The sequence below is a fragment of the Trichosurus vulpecula genome, chromosome 2 (genome assembly GCF_011100635.1).
Source record: "Trichosurus vulpecula isolate mTriVul1 chromosome 2, mTriVul1.pri, whole genome shotgun sequence".
NCBI lineage: Eukaryota > Metazoa > Chordata > Mammalia > Diprotodontia > Phalangeridae > Trichosurus > Trichosurus vulpecula.
This window is the reverse complement of record NC_050574.1, coordinates 266,675,480-266,700,284: the sequence shown is the minus strand read 5'-3', so window position 1 is coordinate 266,700,284 and position 24,805 is coordinate 266,675,480. Positions and strand designations below refer to the sequence as shown.

The 24,805-nt window shown below is 43.7% G+C and overlaps 1 protein-coding gene across 1 annotated transcript in view; it reads left to right on the top strand.

The window, feature by feature from the left end:
• Positions 1 to 7,203: 7,203 nt before the first annotated feature.
• UBASH3B (ubiquitin associated and SH3 domain containing B) overlaps positions 7,204 to 24,805 on the top strand; it is a 165,974-nt gene continuing 148,372 nt past the window's right edge. Inside the window, exon 1 of the mRNA XM_036746266.1 lies at positions 7,204 to 7,708. Within this exon, the coding sequence (XP_036602161.1) occupies positions 7,578 to 7,708 (131 nt within the window). The 5' untranslated portion in view covers positions 7,204 to 7,577. The remainder of the gene's footprint in view (positions 7,709 to 24,805) is intronic.

Below are 24,805 nucleotides of genomic sequence, written 5' to 3'. Positions count from 1 at the left end.
TGAGTGGTCTGTCAGGTAAAAGGAGAGTCAGTATTAAGCACTGTCATAAAAGCAGAGGGTAAAGAAGGTATTCGGGAGGATAGGTAGTCATCAGTATCAAAGACATCAGAATTCAAGAAATATAAGGATCTTTATTAGTTCAGAATGGTTGTTACATAGTTTGTTCCAAAAAAGGAGTATAGGGAGGGGGATAGAGGGTTGGTACTTGTCCTTCATTCTCTAAGAGGACCAAAAATGACATCACTAAAATGTTGGGGTCAAGGTAAAGTGTGTCCAATTGTGGCTGATCAGAACAAAACAGCTCTGAGGTCTTGACCACAGGTCAGGGCACAAATAGTCCATGAGAACATTTAGAGTGGAGATGTCTCTAAATTTGCCCATCTCATGTTTCCTTTGAGCTAATGTAATTCTGCTTTGCTTATAGAGCACAACGCCTTCTTTGATGCAGCATGCCATGCCAGGCAGTCCTGTACCAGTGTCTCTCATGTCTCAAATCTATTCCAGAATTCTTCAGAGAGACCTTGAGAGTGCCCTTGTAGTAATCGATGAATGAATGAATGAAATAGTATTTATTAAGCTCTTAATATGTGTCATTCTTCCGGCTAGCTATACTCCTCTGGAGTTCATGATGCCTCTTTCCCCCCCTCCCCTTTTCAGCTTCTTTTTATATATTATCTTCCCTCATTAAATTTTGAGCTCTTTGAGGACCAGGACTGTCTTTTGTCTTTCTTTGTGTCCCCAGGACTTAACTCAATGCCTGGCACACTATAAGTGTTTAATAAATGTTTACTGGCTGACTTCTGGCTGACTGATTGCCAAGACTTGCTAAGTGGTAGGGGTACAAGTCAAAAAAAGGATACAGTCCTTGCCCTCAAGGAACTTACATTCTAATAAAGAGGAGAATATAGAGGAGAATGGTGTCCAGAGACATATATTTTGGTCTGGGAATTCATAGGGACAGTGGGGTTCTGAGCCAGATTCCAGCCTATGGTGAGGTTTAGGCTCAGGAGATAGTTAAAGACTGTCTAATATTTAACAACAAAGAAGTTTACCCAACAATGGCAGGGAAAGGATAATCAGCATCGATTCACTTGGGACATGGCTCTCTTTCTTCTCCATTTGCCTAGTCAGCACTGTGTGTCAAGGCTTAAGAGAATCCAACGCATTTGCTTTTCTTTTATACTTAGGCAAAATGGAGAGGTGGGAGAAGCTGGAACAAATTCCCCATACTTAGAGGTCCAGAAGGAGACCTGGTGCTGCATATGGTTTTTGTATTTCTCAGTAGAACCATTACTTGTTCATTGTTTTCTATGTCCATTGTAAAATCAGTGAATTTCTAAAAAATTATATACAAAATTCTCCAGTTACGGCCAATTTAAACTCTAACCAACCAAAGAACTACTAATTACATATTAAGAACAGAATATTAAAAACATATTACTTCCCAGAATTATTGTGAGGAGTAAATAAGAGAAGTTATATAAAGAACTTTGTATACTGCAATATGGTGACCATATTACAGGAATTAACTCCAAAGTATGCTATTTGGGGGTTGGTTGAAGGAACCCAGGATGTTCTGCCTGGACAAGGAAAGACTTTGGGCAATCATGGGGTCATAGGGTTGAAACTGGACCTTCGAGTTAGTGAATCCAATCCTCTCGTTTTATATATGAGGAACTGAAGTGCAGAGAGGTTAAATCACCTGCCCAAGGTGATTCAGAAGTATGGCTGGAATTCAAATCTAGGTCCTCTGACTCCAAACCCAATAGAATTTTCACCGTACCAAGCTGCCTGATTGCTGTCTTCCAGGATTTGAAGAGCCATCCTGTGGAAAGGGGACTAGATTTGTTCTGCTTGGCCCTGGAGAACAGGGCTAGGAGCAACGAGTAGATGTTATTTAAAATTTTTAAAAGAGCAAATTTGTCTGAAGGTGAATAGGATACTTCAGAAGGAAATGGATGCCTCTGCCACTGAGATGCTGAGTGAGGAAGATCCCTTCTCTCTCTGAGATTCTATGATTCCTTATAAATGCTAGTTATTATTATTAACTTTCATTTTCTCCCCCTGTGTTCCTCCTATCACATTCTCCTACTATCTTCTGGTAATGAAGATTCCCATATAAAGTCCCTATAGAGTTTTTCTGGCTGCTTTTCAAACTGGCTGTCTTTGCCAGAGCCAACACCCCAGCCATCTGGTCTGGATAGAGAATAATACTAACTCACATTCACATTTATTTAGAACTCTAATATTTACAAAGCACTTTATAACAAGCTTGTGATGAGCAAACAGCATAAGCATCACTGTGCCCATTCTACGGATAAGGAGCCTCAAACCCAGAGAGGTGCCATCTTGAATAGGTAATAAATGCCCAAACCTGAATTAAAACCTGAATCTTCTCACTCTTAAGTCCAGTGTTCTCCCATGACACCATACTGCTTTCAACATCTGTACAGTACGAGGGAGTGGAGAATGTCTGCAGATGTGACTGCCCCATTCCTGTTAGAGTCACTTCCTGACCTTTGCCCAGGGGTAGCACTTGGAGGAGGGGAAGGAGCCAGGACCAACATCTGGAGTCCCATGTGTCTGCTATTCTCCGGCAGTATTCCTTCTATCCAGGCATTTCCTGTCTCCCGATGGACATTCCAGAAGGGCTTTCAGCAAGTGGCTGAGGTGACAGGGAAGGAGTTAAATGTGCCTGGGCCCAGCCAGTGTGCACTCAAACAAAGGGGACTTTGTGGAGCGGGCTGGATTTTTGACATGGCTTGTTGATTCAACAGAACACGACAACTTGCCATCTTCTCTGTGTGAGTCGGGGCCAGGAGCCCAATGCTGATGTGTCTGTCAGCCACATCATTAAGACCTCTGGTGACTGGGCAATTCCCAGCCCCCTCTAAGATATACTGTTGGATGAAAGACTTTCTCTCTTCCTTGTTGGTAATATAACAATGGGGGTATTTATAAGGCTTCTCCAGGCTCTGAGAAGTCAATGCAATTAAGGCACAATGCATCTTAATTGCACAGACACCCAGCACAATGGGAAACAAATAGCAGCAGTTCTCAATACAAACAAGTGCCACAGATAGAAAAAGCTGGGTGGTGGGGTGGGGTGGGTGATGGAACCAGACTGGGAGTTCTTAGAGCATCCCTCAAAAGAGCAAGATTTCCATTTGTGAGGCACTGAAAAGAGCACAATCCCAGGAGCCAGGGTAAATCTACCTCCTGGGGTTGTTGTGACGATATATGAAATAATATTTGTAGAGTGCTATATAAATACTGCCTACTATATATGAATATATGGATGTAAGTGCATATACAGACATGCATATGTATATAAATGTATACACGTAAACATGCACAGATAGACATAAACATGCATCTGAGCACATATATGAATACACATCCATGTATGCATGTATACATGGAGACATGCATGTGTGTATGTGTAGATATATAATTACACATTAAACAGATGACCTCTCAGTCCTCATAACAATCATGTGAACCTAAAGGCATTTACAAGTATTATCACCATCTGTGAGACAAGGACACTGAGGTTCAGAGGAATTAAGTTATTTGCTCATGGTCCACTTGGCTGGTAAATGTCAAGGGTAAGATTCAAACCCAGGTCTCTCTTGTCTCCAAGTCTTGTGGCTTTTTTTAACTACCAAACAATTCATTTCCCCTTTCTCAATCCCAGTTTTCCAATCTATAAAATGAGGCAGCTAGACTAGATGATTTTTAAGGTTCCTTCTAGGTCTGACAATCAATCAGATTCATTGAAATGCATAGGTTTACATTAGAAAGTAATAGAATAATAGCTAACATTTACACAGGCACTATGTGCCTGGCACTGTGTTAAGTGCTTTACAATTATTATCTATCTCACAACAACCCTGTGAGTTCTATTGTGATCCCCATCTTACATTTGAGAAAACTGAGGCAGACAGAAGGTCACACAGCTGGTTAGAGGCTGAAGCTGGATTTAAACTCAGGTTTTTCTCATTCTAGGCATAGTGCTCTATCCACTGTATCACCTAGCTGTTTCTAGATATCTATTCTTCTTTGTTCTCAAAAGGAACAAAGATTGTTATCATCATTTCATAGAAGAGGGGGAAACTAGGACCAAGAGAGGCCGAGTGGCTTTGTTTTGTGGGTTCTCAAAGGACAGAACTAGGGCAAAGAAGTAGAAGTCATAGGGAGAAGAATTTAGAATCCATGTAGAGGTAAACCATCTATTAATTAGAACTATCCAAAAGTGAAGTGGGGTTGCCTTGACAAATAGTGGATTTCTGGTAGAAACTGGGTGAGCCCTTGTTAGGGCATTGTACAGATGGGGCCACAGGGCTTTGGTGGTCCTTTCAAAATATGAGATTCTGGGGGCAGCTAGGTGGCGCAGTGAGTAGAGCATTGGCCCTGGAGTCAGGAGGACCCGAGTTCAAATCGGACCTCAGACAGTTGACACACTTACTAGCTGTGTGACCTTGGGCAAGTCACTTAACCCCAATTGCCTTGCCTTCCCCCCTCAAAAAAAAAAGCCAAAGTGAGATTCTATGATTCTATAATAGGTAGAGGCACATGGGATAGAGCCTGGACATGTGGTTTTATTGGTATATGGAATTCATAAATCAGGAATCTTCATCTATCAATGCAGATCAACAACTTCTCTGCAATTTACAATTTTAAAGTTGCCTAGAGCGCTAAGAGAGTAAGTGACTTGCCCAGGATTACACTACCAGGATGTGTATGAGGTTGGACTTGAACCCCGGTGTTCCTGGTTTTGAGGCCTAGCTATCCACCAAGATCCACTGCCTCTTGTTTGTGGAGAAGTGGATGACCTCCTCAAACCAACATTAACAGGGTCCTAGGACCCCAGGCAGATTTTCTAGGGCCCCCAGGTCTGGCTGGCCCCTCTACTTCGTCAGAGACCACTTGGCAATTCCCCCAATTGCCAGACACTATTTGGAAGAGTCCCTTATATCCTACCCAGTGATTGGAGTCAAGGGGATATGAGCTTTCCCTAAGCTAGGCTGAATCTCTTTCATTGATTTTCAGACTTGCTCTATACCCATTCACCCATATCACATTCGAATACCTTTTAGAAAATCAATTCCCTGCTAAGAAAATCAAGCATGTAGTTTTCCCTGGAATTTACTTCAAGGATTGGTGACTTCATCCATGTGAAAGATCCTTCTTCCTGCAAAGATTGCAATCCCTCTTGTGATTTAGTTGATGGTCTTGAAGAAGTTTCTAAGCCTGAAAAATTCATCACCCTGACACTGCCGGTGATAAGCCCCTCTGAATTCACTTTGGCTGGTTCTCAGACAAAAGACAGATAAATCTATCATGGAGTGCAGACTCCAGACCTTTCCAGATTGGAAAGAACCCACCAGAACTGGCAGTCCTCTGGCATGACCATTGACAGCCGATTGTCACCTCTAGGCATCCTGAGGAAAGTATCTCTGGGGACAAAACTTTAAAAATCAGAGTTTAAATAGCTATATTAAACAAAAAATCTTTCATGCCCTTAGGCAAAAGTATGAAATAGCTGGTTTGTCTTCACAGCCCATAGTCTCTTCTTTTGGAGACATTTCCTGTGCTGTTCTGCTCTCTTCCTTTGTCTCTGAAGCTCATACCCCCTTCTCTCCTGTTTTCCAGAAAGAATCTGATATCAGTCATATGTATCTTTGTGTGCATTTAAGTCAACACTCTCAGGATTTCTTGTATTTTGAGTTCTTTCTCTCATCTTGGAAAGAAAACTTTGTTCCCTGGTAAAGAAATTTTAAGTTTCATCCAACAAGTGGGGGTGGATGGGGAGACTTCCTGGTGCCCTGGAAATATAATTATAGAACCTAGAATGTTAGAGTAAGATGGGACCTTAGAGAGCAACCAATCCAACCCCCTCTTTTTTTATAGAAAAAGGAAACTGAGGCCCCAAGAAGGGAAATGGGTTCCCCCAGAGTACAAAGTTTGAGATTGACAAAGCTATGCCAACAACCTGACTTGCCCGCTGGGGATATTTGTCCTACAAAAGTGAAGAAGAGACCACCTCACCCTGCTTTCTATTCGCTGCAGAAATCTTCTCTGTAGCCTGCCCAAAAGAGGACATCTAACCTCTGCTTGAATTTTTAAAGTGACTGGGAGCTCACTAGCAGCTCTAGCCATTGGTGAATAGCTCTGGTTATTAGAAAGTTCATCTTCATTTTGAGCCAAGATCTGCCTGCCTATAAATCAAAAAGTGCAGACAGTAGCCTACTTTAAGAAGATCAGTAGGAGACAGCAGCATCTAGCGAAAAGATTGGTGGCCCTTAAGTTAGGACACCTGGGTTTGAATCCTGCCTTAGCCTTTGCTAGCTGAGTGAGCATGAGGAAGTAACTTTACCCCTCAAAGCTTCAGTCTCCTAGTCTGTAAAATGGGAATTACAGTACTTTCACTACCTCTCTCACAGGGCTGTTAGGAGGAAAGGTGTCTTGCAGACCTTAATGCACTAGCCAAATGTGTGTTCAAATCGTGCCTTCTGACACTAGGTGTGTGGCTCTGGGCAAGTCACCTGACCTCTGTCAGCTTCAGGTTCCTCTTCGGTAAAATGGCGCTAAGAGCACTTACTTCTTAGGGATCTTGTGAGAACTAAATGAGATAATGTATGCAAAGCAATTTGCAAACCTTAAAGGGCTATATAAATGCCAGCCACTGTATCATCGCTATTGTTGTTGTTAAAGAGAGGAAAAGTCGTTTGTTACTCAATCCTGTGCAGAAAGGACAAGTGGCAACTTTGTTTCTAATGGCCGCAGCTACACTTTATATTTTTGTTCTTTCTGAATCCATGCCTATTTCTCTGGGTCTCATTGCCCGGGGTTCTGAGCCATAACAATCAGCAGTTCGCGCTATTAGTCTCATCAAGCATTTAGAAATTGTTAACATGTGTGTCGGGAACAAAGGTGTCAGGTGTCAGGGGCCACGACGGCGATAATATCTTAAAGCAAATGGAGGCCACCGGGCGGATGGTGGTTTTCAGGAACAAATATCCAAAACGCGACCCTTGAGGGTCGGGTCCCCTCTCTCGTGTGTTAAAGGGATGCGAGCCCAGCGAGCGCGCCCCAAGCCGCGGGAGCTGCCGCTTTAAGAGAGGGGCGGGGCTGCTGACACGGGGCAGGCAAGGCCGGCCCACCCGAGCTCCTTTTCCCTTTTTGATCCATTCAAAAATTACTCATTGCAAATTCCCGGACTGCGAGGAGCGGAGGCAGGGGGCGGAGGACGGCCGCGCTCCTTGCAGCGGGCGCCTACGGGGCTCGGAGGCGCTCGGGGACCGGCGCCTGCAGTCGCGTCTTACCGGGCGCGGAGCCGCCGCCGTCGCTCCTCCGCGGGCCGCCTCCACCAGGAAGCCGTCGGAGTCAGCTCGTCTGAGCGCCGGCCCGGCCCTCGCCATCGAGCCGCCCGCGGCCGCCTCCTTCCCTCCGCCCGCCCGCGCCGCAGCTCCGGCGGCGTCTCCTCCCGGGCCATGGCTGCATGCTGAGCCCGCTGTGGCTCCCAGCTCAGCTTGGCTCGGCTCGGCGGCGGCGACAGCCCCAGCCCGCCCGGCATGGCTGCGCGAGAGGAGCTCTACAGCAAAGTCATCCCCCGGAGGAACCGGCAGCAGCATCGCCCCGGCACCATCAAGCATGGGTCGGCCCTCGAGGTCCTCCTCTCCATGGGATTCCCCAAAGCCCGAGCGTGAGTTAAAGGCACTCGCATCCCTCCTGCCCTGCCCTGCATCCTTCCTTCTCTCCCGGCATCCTCCCCTGCCCTCTCCTCTGCCGCCGCCTCCCCTCGCCTCCTCTTCTGGGTCTGACTTCCCCGACGCCGGCCCTCGCCCTGATCCATTACCTTGCTGCGCTGCTGGCGAGACAGGGCGGAGAAGGATGCTGCTGGAGATGGGATGGGGGAGGACCGAATGCCCTTTACTGGGGACTCCCTGGGCAAGGGGGGCGCGCTCGTGCGCAAGTGTGTGAGCGCGCTCGCGTTTGTGTGTCCGTGCCCTTTGGTGCTCTCGGGGTCGAGGAGGATTTTTTTGCCCGCATCCCGGCTGGTGGCAATAAGCAGGTTGTCCCTAGGTCATCCCTGAGGTCCCTGTGGCAGAGCCGGTGCCACAGGCTGCCTGGAGGTGCCAACAGGGTGGGGGAATGAAGCCCCTCTAGATCCCTCGCCCCATCCTGGGGCTGCTAGGGAGAGACGAGGGGACTGCGGAGCATAGAGACGCTGCCGTCACCCCCCCCACTGCAGTGGTTTCCCGGCTCCGGATGTTGGTTTCCCTTTGGAGTAGGAGGAGCGGGAGTGTGGGTGTTGCTGCATATTCATTGATAGAGTAGCTAGGATAAGATGATTTTCCACCTGGGGACCAGAGGGATGTTATTTCCCTCCTCCTCCAGAGGTGGTGGGTGAAATCGGAGGGGGCTTTCTGGGTGGAAAGCTTGTCTTCTCCATCATTATCTTTTTATCCACTCACCCACGCCTGTGGTGGGAGTAGGGACCGATCGGTGATCCTTGGTGTCTATTGGGGAGGAGGTCTGGCTGACCAGTAGGAGGATCAGGAGGGAGCTGCCAGAGAAAGCCCATGTCAAGTTTGTGGGCACAGTCCTAGGGGACACAGGAGGTAGAGGTGGCCTGCAAGGGAGAAAAGTCAGAAACACCAGCCCTGTTTTATGGAGACTGCTGTCCCTTTATCCTGTCCATATCTTAGACAAGCTGCCCAGCCCCTTAGCTCTGTAATGACATCAGCAGAAAAGAGAGATTAGGGAAAACTTTATCTGGAAAGCCAGGTTGATGATAAGCCCACTTCCCTTCCTTTTCAGAAGCGTTCCTATGAGATAATTGTCTCCCTTCCCCCATCTCTGGACTAATGTTGCTTATACTTTGCAAAGTTTGGTTGTTAGTTCTGGTCATAGTAATCCAGGGATTTTGAAAGGAGCTGGGGGTTGGGGGGTGGCCTTCAGAGGACAGGCTGGCTTGACCTTTTCCCCTTTTCCTCTTGTTTAACTTGGGCAACTTTCAAACTCAGTCTGGGGTTGAAACACTCTGGGTTATAGGAATAAATGGTGGGCAGAGCCCCCAATCCAATTTATTGGTGGGTCTTACTTTCCTTTCTGAATAAAGGCATGAGTGATGGATCTGTGTGTATAATAGATATGATGGATAGTATCTCTGGTATTGGATGAAACAGGGACTCAGGGGAAATGGAGGAATACAGTCTTGCCATATAATTATAAATTATAAATTTATAATTATAAACATAGGTACAATTCTGGTATCTTGGCTTACAAAATTTCAGGCAGTAGCCAGTGCTGAGGACAGGGAGTGACATCATGTTTTAGCAGAAATATAAATGGAGAGAAGTGTTACTGGACCTAACGCTTAATTTGGAGTATTATCACCTTAGTGTTATGACCAGCTTTGTTCACCTCCTTCCACCCCAGACATGGGGAAAATAGAGTGGGGAGCGGGGAGGAAGTAGTGAAGCTCCCCAAGCAGTGGGGGGTGGTTCTGTGGACTGCCATGAGCCTCTACCTAACCTGATGAACTCTAGGGGTGAAGTGATGGTGAGAAGAGATCAATGACTGTTCTTGTACCTAGGAAGAGAGGACAACTCAAGCACTGAATTTTCTTAATCCTTAAGGACAGCATTTAGGAGGAGGAGAAGAGAAGTAGGCTGAAGAGGAAGAGGGAGGAGAGGAGGACTACAATGAAAGTTCAAGACAGGGAGACAGGCTTGGAGTCTCTGGGAGATGGAGATATAAAATATAAGGCATCCTCAAGGGATGAGCAAAATATCCTTTGAAAGGATAAATCTAACACATGTTAAATAACCGCAACAAAGCAGTCATTTGGAGTTCCCCGGGGGCAGTATAGTAATGTATGACCTCAAAGAGCTTACAATCTCGACTATGATAGGTTCCTTTTAAATAAAAAATTAATATTTTATTTACTTCTTTTTTTACTTTTACTTATTTTACTTATTATTTACTTCTTAGCAAACAAGACCTCCTCACCCCAGTACCTTTTCATTAAAAAAGAATGATTAAGTAATGATGGCAACTTACCACACATGTTCATTTCCATTTCTGTAGTTCACTGTTGTTAACAAAAAGGAAGGTTGTATGCTTGAACTTTGATTGTTTGGATAGAGCCCTTCCCTCCTTTTCTTCCCCTTTTGAGGTTGTAAAAGTTCTCAGTTGTACCAAGTCCTGCCTGTAGGGTTCTGGGAGTTTCAGATGCCAGGGAAGCAGTGAGACAACAGCAAAAGGGTGGTGGCCAGGACAGAGAAGTAGAAGGTCTAAATCCTGTTCTAATGCTGTGCTCTTGAAGAAGTTGCTTAACCTCAGCCTTTCACCTAAGCTTGTATTAACTCTGACTCAGGGCAGATTAATTAGTTAAGTGTTTGTTAAGGGCTTGGCCAAAATAATACAGCGGGATATGAGTACTAGAGAGGAGGGTAACCTTAGGCTATGTATTTTTTTTTATAGTTGACTCCTCTGGATCATATGAAGAGGAGCTTCTAGATGGGTGTCTGAGGAATGGTTGGGGGAGTAGAGGAAAGGTTGGGGAACATGGTTTGCCCCGACAACTTCTATGACACTAGCTGGACAAGTTCTCGTAATGCCTTATGGGTAGGTGGTTTCTAGAGGCCTCAGCTTCATCCACCTTCCTTCCTTCTTCCATGCATATTTCTGCCTTCTCTCTCCCTCCCGTCAAGAGGGAAGGGACCGTTAACAGGGGAGCCCTGTGAGAAAAGAATAAGGCATGACCTTTAATGAGGAATATTTGTAGCTCCTATGAAAGTGAGGAGAAAAGGAAATCTGATAATTTGCTCATCTTAGGTCCAGTCATGGACCATAGAAGCTGACCTGGTTTGAATAATAGGAATCTTGATTTTAGAGCCTGCAGAACATGAACCACCACTCCCACGCCACCTGGAAAGAAGTGGTCATATGGAAGTTGCCAGGCCCTTCTCTCTCCTAAGAGACCTGTTTGCTATGGCCAGGTGCCCTGGACAAGCACTGACTGATGGCCTGTCCTTGGGTGTCTCTTATGTAAGATTTCTGACTCTGACCTCAACTTCAAGGCTGTTGTGAGATACAGAGAGAATCAGGAAGCTCTCTGCAAATAGCAAATGACTTATCTATTTTTGTTTGTTTATTAATGATCAAGTATGGTCTAATGAGGAAACCCTGGGGCTAGGAATCAAGAGACACAGGTTCTACCAGAAACTCTGTGACCTTGGTCAAGTCTCATAGGATCATAAGATTTAGAGCTTAGACATCATCTGATCAAGTCCTGGTTTCTCATACATTGGAGGAAATTGAGACACACAGGAAGGGAAGTGACTTATCCAAGGTCACATGGGTATTAAGTAGTAGAACTAGTGTTTGAAGCCATATCTTCTGACTCTAAAGCCAATCTTCTTTCTTTAATACCAGCCTGTAACCTCTCAGAACCTCTGACCCTATAGAGTGGGGATGACAGAGGCCCTGCCTGTCTCACTAATTTATGAGCATCAAATGAGATTGTGTATGTGAAAGCATTTTGCGAACTGTACCCATAATTATTAATTTTATTAATAACAGTTATTACAAGGAAATATACTAGATCAGAAGACAGGGTGTGAAACAAGAGGGCTGTTTAAAATCTCCTAATTTCAGAGAACACACCTCATTTCCCTATTCTAGTTGGGATGAGGGGGGCTTCATGCAGTCAGCACTGGGATTGTGATGAAAGGAGAGAGCATTTGCACAAGCCTTCTGTCGCTTTCCTGTGGGCAGTAGGCTGCATTTGATATGCCTCATTGCATAATGATGTTGTTGTTTGTCCTTTGTGCTTGAAGAGGACCATGATGTCAGGGACGTGATGTCATGACACACCAGTGAATTGGGTTTAGTGAGAGAGGGCTGTGCAAAGTCATCAGCCTTACTTTCTCCCCTGGAGCCATCTGGGTCCGGTAGTGAGATATAGATCAAGGCAACTGGAGATGGCCCAGTATACATTGGGAGACCTTGGCCTTTTTAAGTTAAGGTCTTTAACAAGTCTCAGTTTGACTGAGGCAATGTCCAATCAGTGATTAAGGCTAGGTAAGAAATGACTTGCATCCTGATAAAACCAACTGGACACCAGGAACAGGACTTGAGAAAAGGGTTTCTTGCAGTTCCCAGGAATTATCATAGTCAGTTGTACAGTAGTGTCGGATGCCTAGTACTGTTATTGATGTTATTAATAATAGTAGACACTAAAGTTATTTCCATAGTTCTGAGCCTATGCCACACGTTTTCACAAAATTTTAACCAGAAATCTCCACTGTGACTGCCATTTGTGACATTCACTTCACATAAAACCCAAGGGTACAAAATTTGTGTCCTTGACATTTTAGCCCCTGTGACATGCAGGTTTACACCATCTTGTATGCCTGTTTACCCAAATAGCCTGTAGGACATCCTGTTGGTTCCTCTTGGATTCCCTGAAAGCACCTCAATTTTGGCTGTTGTAATGCAGATAACTTAGGGGTGGTGTTTTCTAATAGAGCATCCCAAGACTCTAAAACAGAGTGTTTTGAGGCCTTCTATTTCTGATATTCTTTGAGTTTATGGAGTGGCTAGAGTGCTTGGCCTGGAGTCAGAAAGACCTGAGTTCATATGTGGCCTCAGACATTCACTAGCTGTGTCAAGTCACCTAACCCTGTTTGCCAGTTTCCTCATCTGTAAAATGAGCTGGAGAAGGAAATGGCAAACCACTCCAGTATCTTTGCCAAGAAAACCCCAAACGGGGTCACGAAGAGTTGAAAACTACCGAAAACAACTAACATATTAACAACCATACTAACTCAGAGAATGGAGAAATATGTGTAGAGAAATAACAGCAACCTATGTTTGGTGAGAGCATCGGAAATTAAGTCATATAACCTAGGTTCTAATCCTGGCTCTGCTTCTTGCTGGATATTAGACAAGGACTTGTACCACACTGGGCCTCAGTGTCTTCATTTATAAAATGAGGGAGTTGAATGACATTATTGATAAAGGCCCTTCCAGCTATAAATTTTATGACTTGCTAGCATTGCCACCACCATGATGGTAGCTCTTGGCATTGAGGTAGCATAGTGTAATGCAGTGCTATCAAACTCAAATACAAATAGATCCCTGCTGTTGGCATATTGACGTAGAAAATCACAAATTAATATTATCTATGTTGTATTTTCATTTATTTTTCGCTGAACATTTCCTAATTGTACTTTAATCTGGTTTGGGCCACCATAGGGAATTTGACACTTCTGATAGAGTGGGTGAATTGATCGACTCGGAGTTAGAAATATCCAAGTTTACATTTTGTCTCTGACACTTAGTAGCTGTGTGACCATGAGCACATTATCTCATTTCTCTGAGTCTCAGTTTCTTCATTTGTAAAATGATGGGCTTGGACTGAACGAAAGAACGAAAAGCATTTATTAAGCACAATCCGTCATTGTAATGGAGATATAAATACAAAAAGCAAGAAAACCCTCCCCACAGGAAGCTTACATTCTTCTTTTGCTGTTAAAATTTTTTTTTATCAATATCTTTTGTTTTCCTGTCACCTATATTTTCTTTCTTCCCTTATAACAAAAAATAAAAAAGAGGAAGAAATGTATTTCAGCAAGACCGACCAACACATTGAAAAAGTCTGATGTCATATACAGCGTTCCATGCCCATAGCCTCATACCTCTGCAGAGAAGTGGAGGAGGTGCCTTCGTATAAGAAGGTTAAATCTTGGTCATTATAGTTTCACAGCATTGTCTTGATTTTTTTTGTGTCTTTGTTTTTTCCATTTACATTGTAGTAATCGTGTGTTTCCTAATCTTGCTTTCTTCACCTTATATCACTACATACAAATCTTGCCACACTTATCACTACTGATCACAGACATCATATCTCACAGCACAATAATATTCACGTACCACAACTTGTTTAGTTGTTCCCAAATTGATGGGCATCTACTTTGTTTCTAATTCTTTGCCCCCACAAAAAGCGGACGGTGGTAGATGACACATCCAAGGGAGTGATGGCCAGGGAGAATCCTGTTTGGGAAGTCACAGGTATAGTGAGAGGAGTCATAGTATAGCAGGTGACATGCCCTTTACAGGAGTGGTAGTGGTGATTAGAATACTGTTCCCACAGTGAGAGGTAAAAGGCAAGGACATAGTATGCCCGGACATGGTAGGAAGGTGGCTTGAATGCAGCATGAGGGGCTTGAGCAAAGGACTAGATAAGGTGAACTTCAGTCAATCAGAAGAGCACTACCTCAGAGTGTGAGTTGGGGACCTGGTCTAAGGAAGGCAGAGCATAGCAGCTTGGCAGAAAGCCAGAGTATAAGGAGATAGGATTGGTTGGACTAGATGACCTTGAAGGTCCATTAGTAGCAGGTCATGGAAATCCTGTGACTCACAATTTCCTCGTCTGTAAAATGGAGATGATATTAATGGCCATAGTGAGTATTTAATTCACAGAGGGGTTGTGAGGGTCAACACAGATTATGTAAAATAATTTGCAGACTTTAAAACCTTATGCCAGTGATCATCAGGTTCTTTGGTGGCCTCCACCCCTAGTCTTAATAGTGTGAGCCTCATGGGAGTAGCAGCGTTTTCCCAGGTCCTCTTTCCCCCTACTTCTAGATGGGCCTTTTTATTAGTTCTTACCACTTTGGTGATTCCTTCCGTGGAATGCAAGAAGAAGAGGCCTCAATACTTTTCCTTCAACACTTCTTCATGCGCTTCTGCTCAGAGAAGGATGGGGATCGAAAGATTAATGACAGCTATCCTACAGCCTTGGTTTCTCTTAAGGTCTAGCATTTCAGTTTTTCAGGGCTTAAGACCAGATTCCTGGGTCTTTTTTTTTTCTCCTTAGATGGCACTTTGGAATGTAGAACAGTCTTGCAACCCTTTTAAAAATCCAGGCCTGTGGGTAAGCAACAGCAGAGCTAAGCCAATACACTCATTCTTTTGCTGATGGTAATAAATAGCCTTGGTTGGGAATTTGAAGGGGTACCATATGGTTGTCTCCTTTTGACTAGACTCCAATGGAGTTAGACCCAAGCACTGGAGGGAGAAAATATGTCCTAAAGAATAGATCTTGTTGGCCCTGTTATGGGCACAGCCTCAAATAGGACAGAGAGAGCGACCTGAGAAAAATCTTACGCTGAATCGAGGCCCACTAAGCCCCTTTAAAAGACTCAATTCTTTGTCTTCTTGGGTGGGAGAGAAATTAGCAATTGGACCAATGCCTGATGGGGATCCTGTACATTTTGTCCCTTTTCCCTGAGGGGAAGACAGAGCAGTTGCCTGGGTCCCTTGGAAACCCTGCCTTAAATCTAGAGTATGCATCCAGCTTGCTTGGTAGAAATTGTCCCGCTCTACTGGGCTTTCTGTATTATTGTTGGCTTGACTCATGCTCTTATCTTAAGGCATAAAAGGATAGGTAACACTGATGAAGTGACGTATAAATGCTATGTCATCAGGTTTGCATATTACCTCATTTGATTCTCACAACAACCCTGTGAAGTAGATGGTATTATTATCCAGATTTTACAGATAAGGAAACTGAGGCTGACAGGTTCAGAGGTTTGCCCAGGGTCATACAGATAGTAAGTGTCTGAGGCAGGATTTGAACTTGGGTCTTTAAGCTTCCAGGGAGGGGGAGCTTAAGGCCACCTCTCAAAGGCAGTAGAATCCCAGGTGACCAAGATACACTTGGTCTACCTCGTAGGGTCAGATTAGCATCCCTGGACATGAGTTAAGTGAATCTCTTCAGCTGGACTCTGCTAGACCTCCATGATGGGAAAACTCAGCTAGACTTTCTTTATGGATCCCCCAAACTTCTATCCATGGCATCTCTGGGGAGCTGGACTGATCATCCTATGAAGAGGTTCTTTATGGATTTTAGTTGCTTATGAATGGTTTTAAGCTGATTTTCTTCCAACCTTTATTGGCAACCCCATTCTTTCCCCTTTAGAGAAACCTCTTGACTGTTGATTTTCTGGAAAGTAAATAAAGGAAAGATATGAGGTAATTACAGAGTAAGGAGTCATTTAGCCATTATGCATGGGTGTAATTTTCAAATTGGCTGCAGCATGCCAGTTTCCTCCATAATGCAAATAGTGTGGGTTAAATGAGAGCAGGAGGGTTGGAGTCCTGAGCCCTGAGACCTGGGGAAAATAAATTGTTCCTGGGCAGGAGGGACTCCCTCCTTTGTGTGTGGGATCTGCTGCCCTCTGGTAAGTTGAAATGTTTGAGCTTCCTCGGTTTACATATGTTTCCAAATGTATTTCACTGCCCCTGCTGCCAAAGTGCAAACATTTTTCTTTTTCAAAGCTAGGAAAGGGCATCATTGCCCTGTGGGGTAGGTAGATGAGTGATCCAAGGGGGGGCTCTGGAGTAAGCCAAAAGGAAACCCAACATTGAAGACTGGTCACATTTCTCAGATTCCATTTAGGGTATGTTGGACAAATACATAGCCTCAAAGCAGGTAGACCTGCTTGTTTAGAGTCACTCACCAGTGACTGTGTGTGCTTCACTTTAAAAAAAATGTTTACTGTCTGCATCCGTTCTCTCAATGTTTATTCTTTTATCTTCCGTAGGAAGTTCTTATTAAGGGGTGGGGGTGGGGAAAAGATCTCTTATGGATGTTTTTGTGGGTGTTTTTAAAAATTTGTTTAATCACATTGGGGAACTGGATGAAGTACAAAGTATCTGTTATCTTACCCTAAATGTAGAGTTGGAAGGCTTCTCATAGGCCATCTAGTCCAATCCCTTTATTTTACCGAGGCCTATAGAAATTAAGTGACTTTCTCAAGGTCACCAGATAAAAAACCTCAGAAGAGAAGAGAAGAGAAGGCTGGATTTGGGATCAGGACAACTTGGGTTCAGATCTCACCTCTGGCCTATTGACATAGAAATATGGGCAAGGCACTGAATCTCGGTGCCACCATTTCCTTACATGTAAAATGGTAATGATAAATACCTGTAGTCACTAGAGTAACTAGTGATAATATATCTTTAACAGATTTATCTAAAGTACTACATAAATATTAGTTCCAATTATTGTATATTAAGGAAAGAGAGCTTAACATCATTGTTCCGAAGGGGTGGAGTGGGGGAGACAAAGGCCTAGACTAAAAAGAATCCTCCTTTCACTTCTGGCCTCCAATTAGGGAAGTTACCTTACATCCATCTAGTAAAAGTATTCTGACTCTAGTTACCAGTGTTTTGTCCATTTGTTAGTAAATGGACTTCCCTGCTCTTTTTCTGCCCCATTTCTTTGCCCATCTTCTTCAAAGGCCCTCAGGAATCAAGTTCAGCAAACATTGTCTCTATCACCTATAGGTGGAGACTGTGCCAGCCGCTGAGGAATATGAAGACAGCTAAGATAAAACCCCTGCCCTCGTGGAGCTTATAGTCTACCAGCTTTTTACATGAGGCTTTCTCTAACTCTTCAGGACCATTGTGCTCTCTAGTCTTCCTAAGCTCATGGGTCACTTGGCTGTACTCTGGTCTCCGATAAGTAAAAGGATATAAACGTTTGAGAAAGTTATTGTGTGGTCTCATTGAGATTATAAACTTCTCAGGTGTCAGGGACTTTATCTTCTCCATTTAGAGCCCTGAAAATACTTGGGACACAGCAGACTTTCAATAAATACTCGTTAAATTGAAAGCAGGGGGTGATAGGTTTCATCATTAGATTGTAAGCTCCTTGAGGGCAAGAATTGCCTTTTGCCTCTTTTTGTATCTCCAGGGCTTAGCACAGTGCCTGGCACATAGTATGTGTTTAATAAATAGTTATTGAATTGAATCGATCGAGGGGCTTCGTGGAGGAGCCAAGATCACACCGCAAATCATTGTAGAGGTGGGCTTTGATTCTGGGTTTCTTGATTTCCCCTCCTCATTCCCAGCCCAAACCAGGGCGGTATTGGGAAATATTTAGCAACAAGCTCTCTGAAAAACAAATTGTACCAAGGATTCACCTTTAAGTTTAATTTGCATTATTAACATTTTCTTTATAATTTTAAGCCTAGAAATGAACAAAGCAATAAATTTTGAGATGTAAATGTTCACACGGAAAATTTTTAACAATCGAGCTTGCTCCAGCACACCCCTGCCTCCACCCAATCTAGTTGTCTAACCACTAGACAGCTTTACAATGCAAAAAAAAAAATTAAACACCAACAACTTTGCCAGTTTTTGTGAAGTATGTAAGGCTAGGTTTTTTTTTTTGTTCCCAACAGTAGAATTACCCTGAGTAATAATAACTGTGCATTTGAGATTACAAAGAACTTTTCTCTTTCTTTTTCTACTTTCTAAACTGGATACAATTACCCTGTTCTGGACAAAGGGCAGGGTTATCCCCAGGTGACCCAGGAAAGGTCACCGGAGAGTGAAGCTCTTGGAAGAGACCTTGTAACTTGGATCTCTCATAGAAATGGGTATAGATTACCCAGCCTAAGCTCCTCTTTCCTCTGCTTTTTCCCCCACTCCCAAGGGGCTTGTCCTTGCCTCCATGAAGTCCTCTGTGTGGCAAATAAATGCTGCTCTTGTATTTCCTTACTGTGATGAGGGGAAAGAGCAGTGGACCAGGAGTCAAAAGATCTGGATTCTCTCATCCTGGCTCTGCTACTAATCAGCTGTGTTTTCTTAGGCAGATCACCTAAACTCTCTGGACCCCAGTTTCTTTATTTGTCAAATGAGAGGGTCAGACCAGAGCAAGGACTCTTAACTTGGGATCCCAGGTTTGTGGCTAGATTTCACAGGGGCTATGATGTAGGATGGGAAGAAAATTTTATCTTTATTTTCACTTACCTCTAATTGCAAATTAGCATTTCCTTCAATTATGAATATAGGCAGTGAAACATTATTCTGAGAAAATGTCCACAGGCTTCCCCAGACTGGCTACCATGACACAAAGTTATTCTTAGAGGATTTGGTGGGTCCAGGGGTATGCTGGCAAATGTTTAACAACCAACTATGGGGTGGGGGAAGAGAGAAAGTACACACAGCACTTTTAAGTTTAATATGCAAGATTAACTTTTTTTCCATCACTTTCTTAAGTCTAAACAATCAACAAAACAACAAGTCAAGCTCTCATTTGTAGAGTTTGCCTATTTCCCAAGTGTCAATGCTCACACTCAAAATTTAATAGTTAGTTCAAGTTGGCTCCAGCCCACCCGGGCTTACACTCCTTTAGTATTCTGGGAGAAGGCAATTCAGTTCATTTTCTCATAAATTGATTGGGCTCAAAACCTAGCCCTTAATATTTACCTAGTATCTGTTTTGTGTAAGGATAACTGAAGGGATGGTGGCTTCTCCTGGGAAGGTGGATCATGGTAGCATCAAGAAGTCTCTTCTTTCAGCCTGCTTTTGCCACTGACTTACTAGGTGACCTCAAGCCAGTGGCTTACCCTCTTGGTCCTCATTTTTCCTACCTGAATCATGAGGATGATGGTTTAATTGGTAAATTTCCCCAGAGAGTCATAGAGGACTTGTAATAGAGGCATATTATCAAGTAGTGACTGTTTCTCTGCTCAGGACCATGGAGGAGTACTGCTTCCAGGAACCTCTTCACTTGGAACCTTGTGCCTGGCGCATAGTTGTTCAGTTGTATCTGATTCTTCATGACCCCATTCGGGTTTTCCTTGGCAAAGATACTGGAGTGATTTGCCATTTCCTTTTCCAGCTCATTTTTACAGATGAGGAAACTGAGGCAAACAGGGTTGAGTGATTTGCCCAGGGTTATACAGCTAGGAAGTGTCGGAGGCCAGATTAGAACTCAGGAAACTGAGTCCTTCTGACTCCATACTCGTGCTCTATCCACTACCTAACTGGCACATAATAGGTACTTAATAAATGCTTGTTCTCTTCCCTTTTTTTGTAGCCTTCAGGTCATACAGAGAAGCCTCAGAGCGGCTTAGAAAGTAGTACTGCTTCCAACTTACAGCTGGGAAAACTGGGCTTGAATTTCTCAACCTGGTTCCTAAATGTATTTATAGTCATAGCTCATGTTTCCATAGAGCTTTAAGGTTTAGGAAACATTGCGCTGTGTGTGTATGTGTTGCGCTGTGTGTGTATGTGTTGCCCAACAACCTCACGGATGGGACAATACAAGTATATCCCATTTTACAGTTAAAGAAACTAAGTCTCAGAGAAATCAATTTACCTTCAGAAAGCCGGACGGCTTGTAAATGTCATAGCTGGGATTTAAAGTTCTTCTTGCCCTGAATTCAGCATCCTTTCTGCTCTTCTTTGCTGAAGATTTGGGGGCCTTTCATAGGGTGTGGGGAGTGTGGCCCAGCCACAGGCTGTATTTCCTGAGTGAGACTTTGGTCTTGAAAGGGGAGGCTTTTAGCTTTGAGAAGGTGCTAGAGAACTCTAGTAGCCAGATCTCCAAACAAGATCCAGAAACAGCACGTCATTACAGAGGAAGGGGAGAGAGCATTAACTTCACATAGCAGCAGAGCCCTCATTTCCATGAACCCAGGGTCTGAATAAGGAGAGAAGGGAGGGCCTCTGCCAACCCCACCCCACCCCACCCCCAAGGGCCATAGGGCCTGCCTGACTTTTAGCACTGCTGTTCCTTCCCTCTTCTCTCTAGGTCAGCCTGCTGAGCCAGGGCAGGGTCCTTGGGAGCTGTTGGGCTAGGAGAAAGGCCAGAGGAGCTGTGTGGAGGAGGAGAAATGGGGCTTGGGGCAGGAGGGGACAGGATGGCCACCAGGCTGCCATCTTGAGGATAAAAGGTAGAGCTGGGTGCTACAGATCTTCTTGTCTCCCCTCCTTCCGGACTGGGGGCAGCATGCTCTAATAAAAGGAGAGAGCAGGGAGCTGGGTCTGGCTTGTCTTGGCTCTGGCACTGAGGTGAGACATTGCCAAATCATTGCACTCCCTTCAGCGACTAAATCTCCATCTGTAAAATGGGGATGGTGCCTATATCACTGTTCTAACAGTAAAATGAAAACACGTTTACTAGATGGATATAAGGTAATTTCCCTGACAGGAGGACAGAGGTGAAAGGAGGATCTTTTTAATCTAGGCCTTTGCCCTCTGCCCGCCCCCCTTTGGAGCAATGATGTAAAACTCTCTTTCCTTAATACACAATCATTGTAATTTCATTAATATACAATAATTGGAACTAATATTTATGTAGCGCTTTAAATCTGTTAAATAACTTTCCATAGATTATCATGAGTTACTCTAGTGACTACAGGCATTTATCATTGCCATTTTACATATGAAGAAGTTGTGGCACTGAGATTAAGTGGTTTGCCCATAATTCTGTGTCATTAGGTCAGAGGTGAGATTTGAACCCAGGTTGTCCTGACTCCAAGTCCAGCCTTCTCTTCTGTATGCCAATGTCTCCAACTAACCTATCATCACATACCACCAACACCCTTTACCTCCCACCTTCACCCCATGGCTTCTTAAAGCTACAGCTTTAAATGTGAGCTTTCATCACTTGTTAATAATGTTACTACTGATAGCAGTACATTTTCCCTGGCTGCCTCCCATTCTTGGAATGCCCTCCATCCTCATCTCTGCTTTCCTGGCTTCCTTCAAATCCTACCTTCTATAAGAAGCCTCTCCCAATCCTCCTAAATTCTGGTCCTTTCCCTCTTGAGAGTATTTCCAATTTATCCTGTACATAGCTTGTTTGTACATAGCTGTTCACATGGTATTTCCTCTATCAGACTGTGAGTTCCTGGAGCTCAGGGACTTTCTTTGGCCTCTTCTGGTATCCTTGGTGGTTAGCATAGTGCCTGGCACATAGTCGGTGCTTGATAAATGTTTACAGACTGACAGTACAGTGTAGTGAAATGGGTACTGGATTTATAGTCAGAGTACCTCACTTGGATTTCAGCGTCTAATCCCTTTGTGACCTTATACTAGGCATTTAACTTCTGGCCTTTGCTGTCTTCATTTGTAAAATGAGGGAGTTGGATTCTGTGAACTTTGAAGGCCTTTCAGCTCCAAAACTAGGATCTTATTATAATAATATTTTGTTCCCCAAAAGAAAGCGAGGTCAGCAGTTGCCCGTTGCCTGGGTGAGGCCTATTCTCTCCCTCTTTAGCAAACTTTCAGCACCTACTGTAACTTGAACTAACTCACTACTCCTGTCTGTGATCTTGAGACTTTAAGAGAAATTAGGTAGTTCTTTGGCAGCAGAAGTTGGGAGACCCCCTTCTAGGAGCTGTGAGAGCTTCAGGCCTGTCAGGTGGCAGGGAGCCAAAGCTTGAGTAACTTTTCTTATATCACCATGGGAGGTGACTTTCTCTGGTTGTTGGGATCAGCAGCACAAGCTTTCTGTAGACTCATGTCCATCTGGGCTGGCCTGTGGCCAGGGGTTGGGGGAGGGCACAATAGGCTATGGCTGCTGTTTGGAGGAAGCGGCTGTTAGAGCTTGAGGAGGAGAGTGCAAACCGGACCGTGATACGTTTTCCAGAGGAATGAGTTTCTCTCTCTGAACCTCAGTATTCTTATTTATAAAATGGGATAATACCTATACTGCTGACCTCCCCAGAGTATTATAAAAGTATTTTAAGTAAAGTATTATAAAGTAAGCCATAAAATACTATAGAAATAATATCACTATATTATTCTAGAATTGTATTTTTCTTGCTTATTCCTTCTTTTCCCTGTCATGTTAACAGTCATCAGGACATTCCCTTGCCTGTTGTGGGTAAAATAAAGGAAATGTTACCTGGGCCAAAATAGGGATTCTTTTTGCATCATGGACCCCTTTGGCAGTCTGGTGAAGCCTATGGACCACTTATCAGAATTATGTTTTTAAATGCATAAAATAAAATACATAGGATTTTAGAGGAAAGCAATTAATATATTTTATCCCAGTTCATCCCTGAAATCTATCCATGGATCCCAGGTTGAAAAGCCTTGTGCTAAAGAGTTGATATTTGAAGGGCAGCAGATATTGGAAATGGTTGGGGAGGGGCTGGGAGGAGGAGAGAGAGGGGGGAAGAGACAGAGAGAAGGGGGAATGAGAGAAAGGAAGAAGGAAGAGAGAGAGAGGGAAGGGATGAGGGAGAGAGAGGGCAGGGATATTGGAGATGACCTATGGCTTTTTCTTACCCATAATCTTTATTCTCAGTCATTTAGATCCCTCTTGGCCAGGTTTCAGTGCTTTTGGACTCTTCCATTTATGATTCTTTGGGATTACAGAATTTGAGTTTCCAAGCTGGAAAGGACTTTTGAAGACCTTGAGGCCAACTCCTCATTTTTAGATACAATGGAACTGAATTCTAGAAAGTTAAGTAATTTGCCCAGAGTCACACATATATAGCATGGTAGAGCTGGTATTTGAACCTAGAAAGCTTTGTGGCTTTCTTTACCCAGAAAGGTTGATTGTTCCTGACCAGTCCCATTGTACAAAAAGAGCTGTATACACTGATAGCTTCAGTGATGTATGGGGCTATTTGATTTCTGAACATAGTGATGGTAGTTGTAACTTGTATATGTAGCACTTTATGGTTATCAAGGTACTTCGTGTGTGTGTGTGTGTGTGTGTGTGAGAGAGAGAGAGAGAGAGAGAGAGAGAGAGAGAGAGACTGGGGGCCTAGAAAGCCAAGATAATAGCATTACCCCCACTTTTCCGATGAGGAGATCTAATGACTTGACCTGTGATTTCAGAACTTGTCCAGGATCACATAGCTGTGCCCACCAAAGTGAACACTTCCTTTGGGATGGTTTATATTTGTACACTACCTCTTTTGGGGAACCACAGAGTAGGGATGTGAATGAGTCACTACATGTTCAAGTGGGTTTTGTGAAATGCATTGGGTTTCATGAATTGCAAAAGTTATGACCAAAGACCCACATTTGTTAGCACATGTTTTGCATTTCTTCTCCTTTTGTGATGTTTTTCTCACAGGGTAGAGGCCGTTCTGTGTTCTTCCTATTTAAAGGGTAAACCTCAGTATCTGCTAGTTGTATGAGCCCTGCAGGAAATGGGGTCTCATTTCTGAGCCTCAGTTTCCTCATTTATAAAATTATTATAATAATGCTCATCTCACCTATTTCAAAAGGCTATTTTAAAGAAAGCCCTTTGTAAACCTTAAAGGGCTATGTGAACGTGAATAATTGTTGTTGCTTCATAAGATATTATTAGTAGTATCTTCTTAAGGTACGTAGACAATACGTGTTAAGCTTTTGGCGGCAGAGCTATGTCGAAGGAGTAGCCTAGGACTTTTCTGCCTCTCTACACACACTGGGCTCCAGGGGAGATTCCTAAGGCTATGAATTTTGTTAGGTCCAGCTATCTCTCATCTACATCCATCAAATCCATGATGAGACAAAGCAGAGAAGGGAGAGAGAGAGATGAGAAAGTTCCTTTTAAGGAAAACACTATTTGCAATGACTACCAAGAAGTGAATGGAGACAACAGCAATTAAAAATTAATTCTGTGTAATGAGATGACCAAGATTAGCCCTAAAGAAGAAAGGAAAATTCACCCCCCTACCTTCTTTTCAGAAGCTGGGGGTTATAGATGTGGAACACTCATGTTTGTTGGACTTGATCAATGTATTGGTTAGTTTTGCTTAACTCTGTTGTCCTGCTTTTTTAAAAAAAAATTCTTTATTATAAAGGATATCTTTGTTATAAAGGGAAGAGATCTATTAGGAAGTGGAGGTGATATAAAAACAAAAGCCATCAATAAAAATTGTTTTAAGTCCTGTTGGGGTACCAGGACCTTGTTCCTCCCTTTCCGTGTTAATTCAGATTAGACCTCTTCAGAATGAAGAACCTGGACTTAGTATTATTT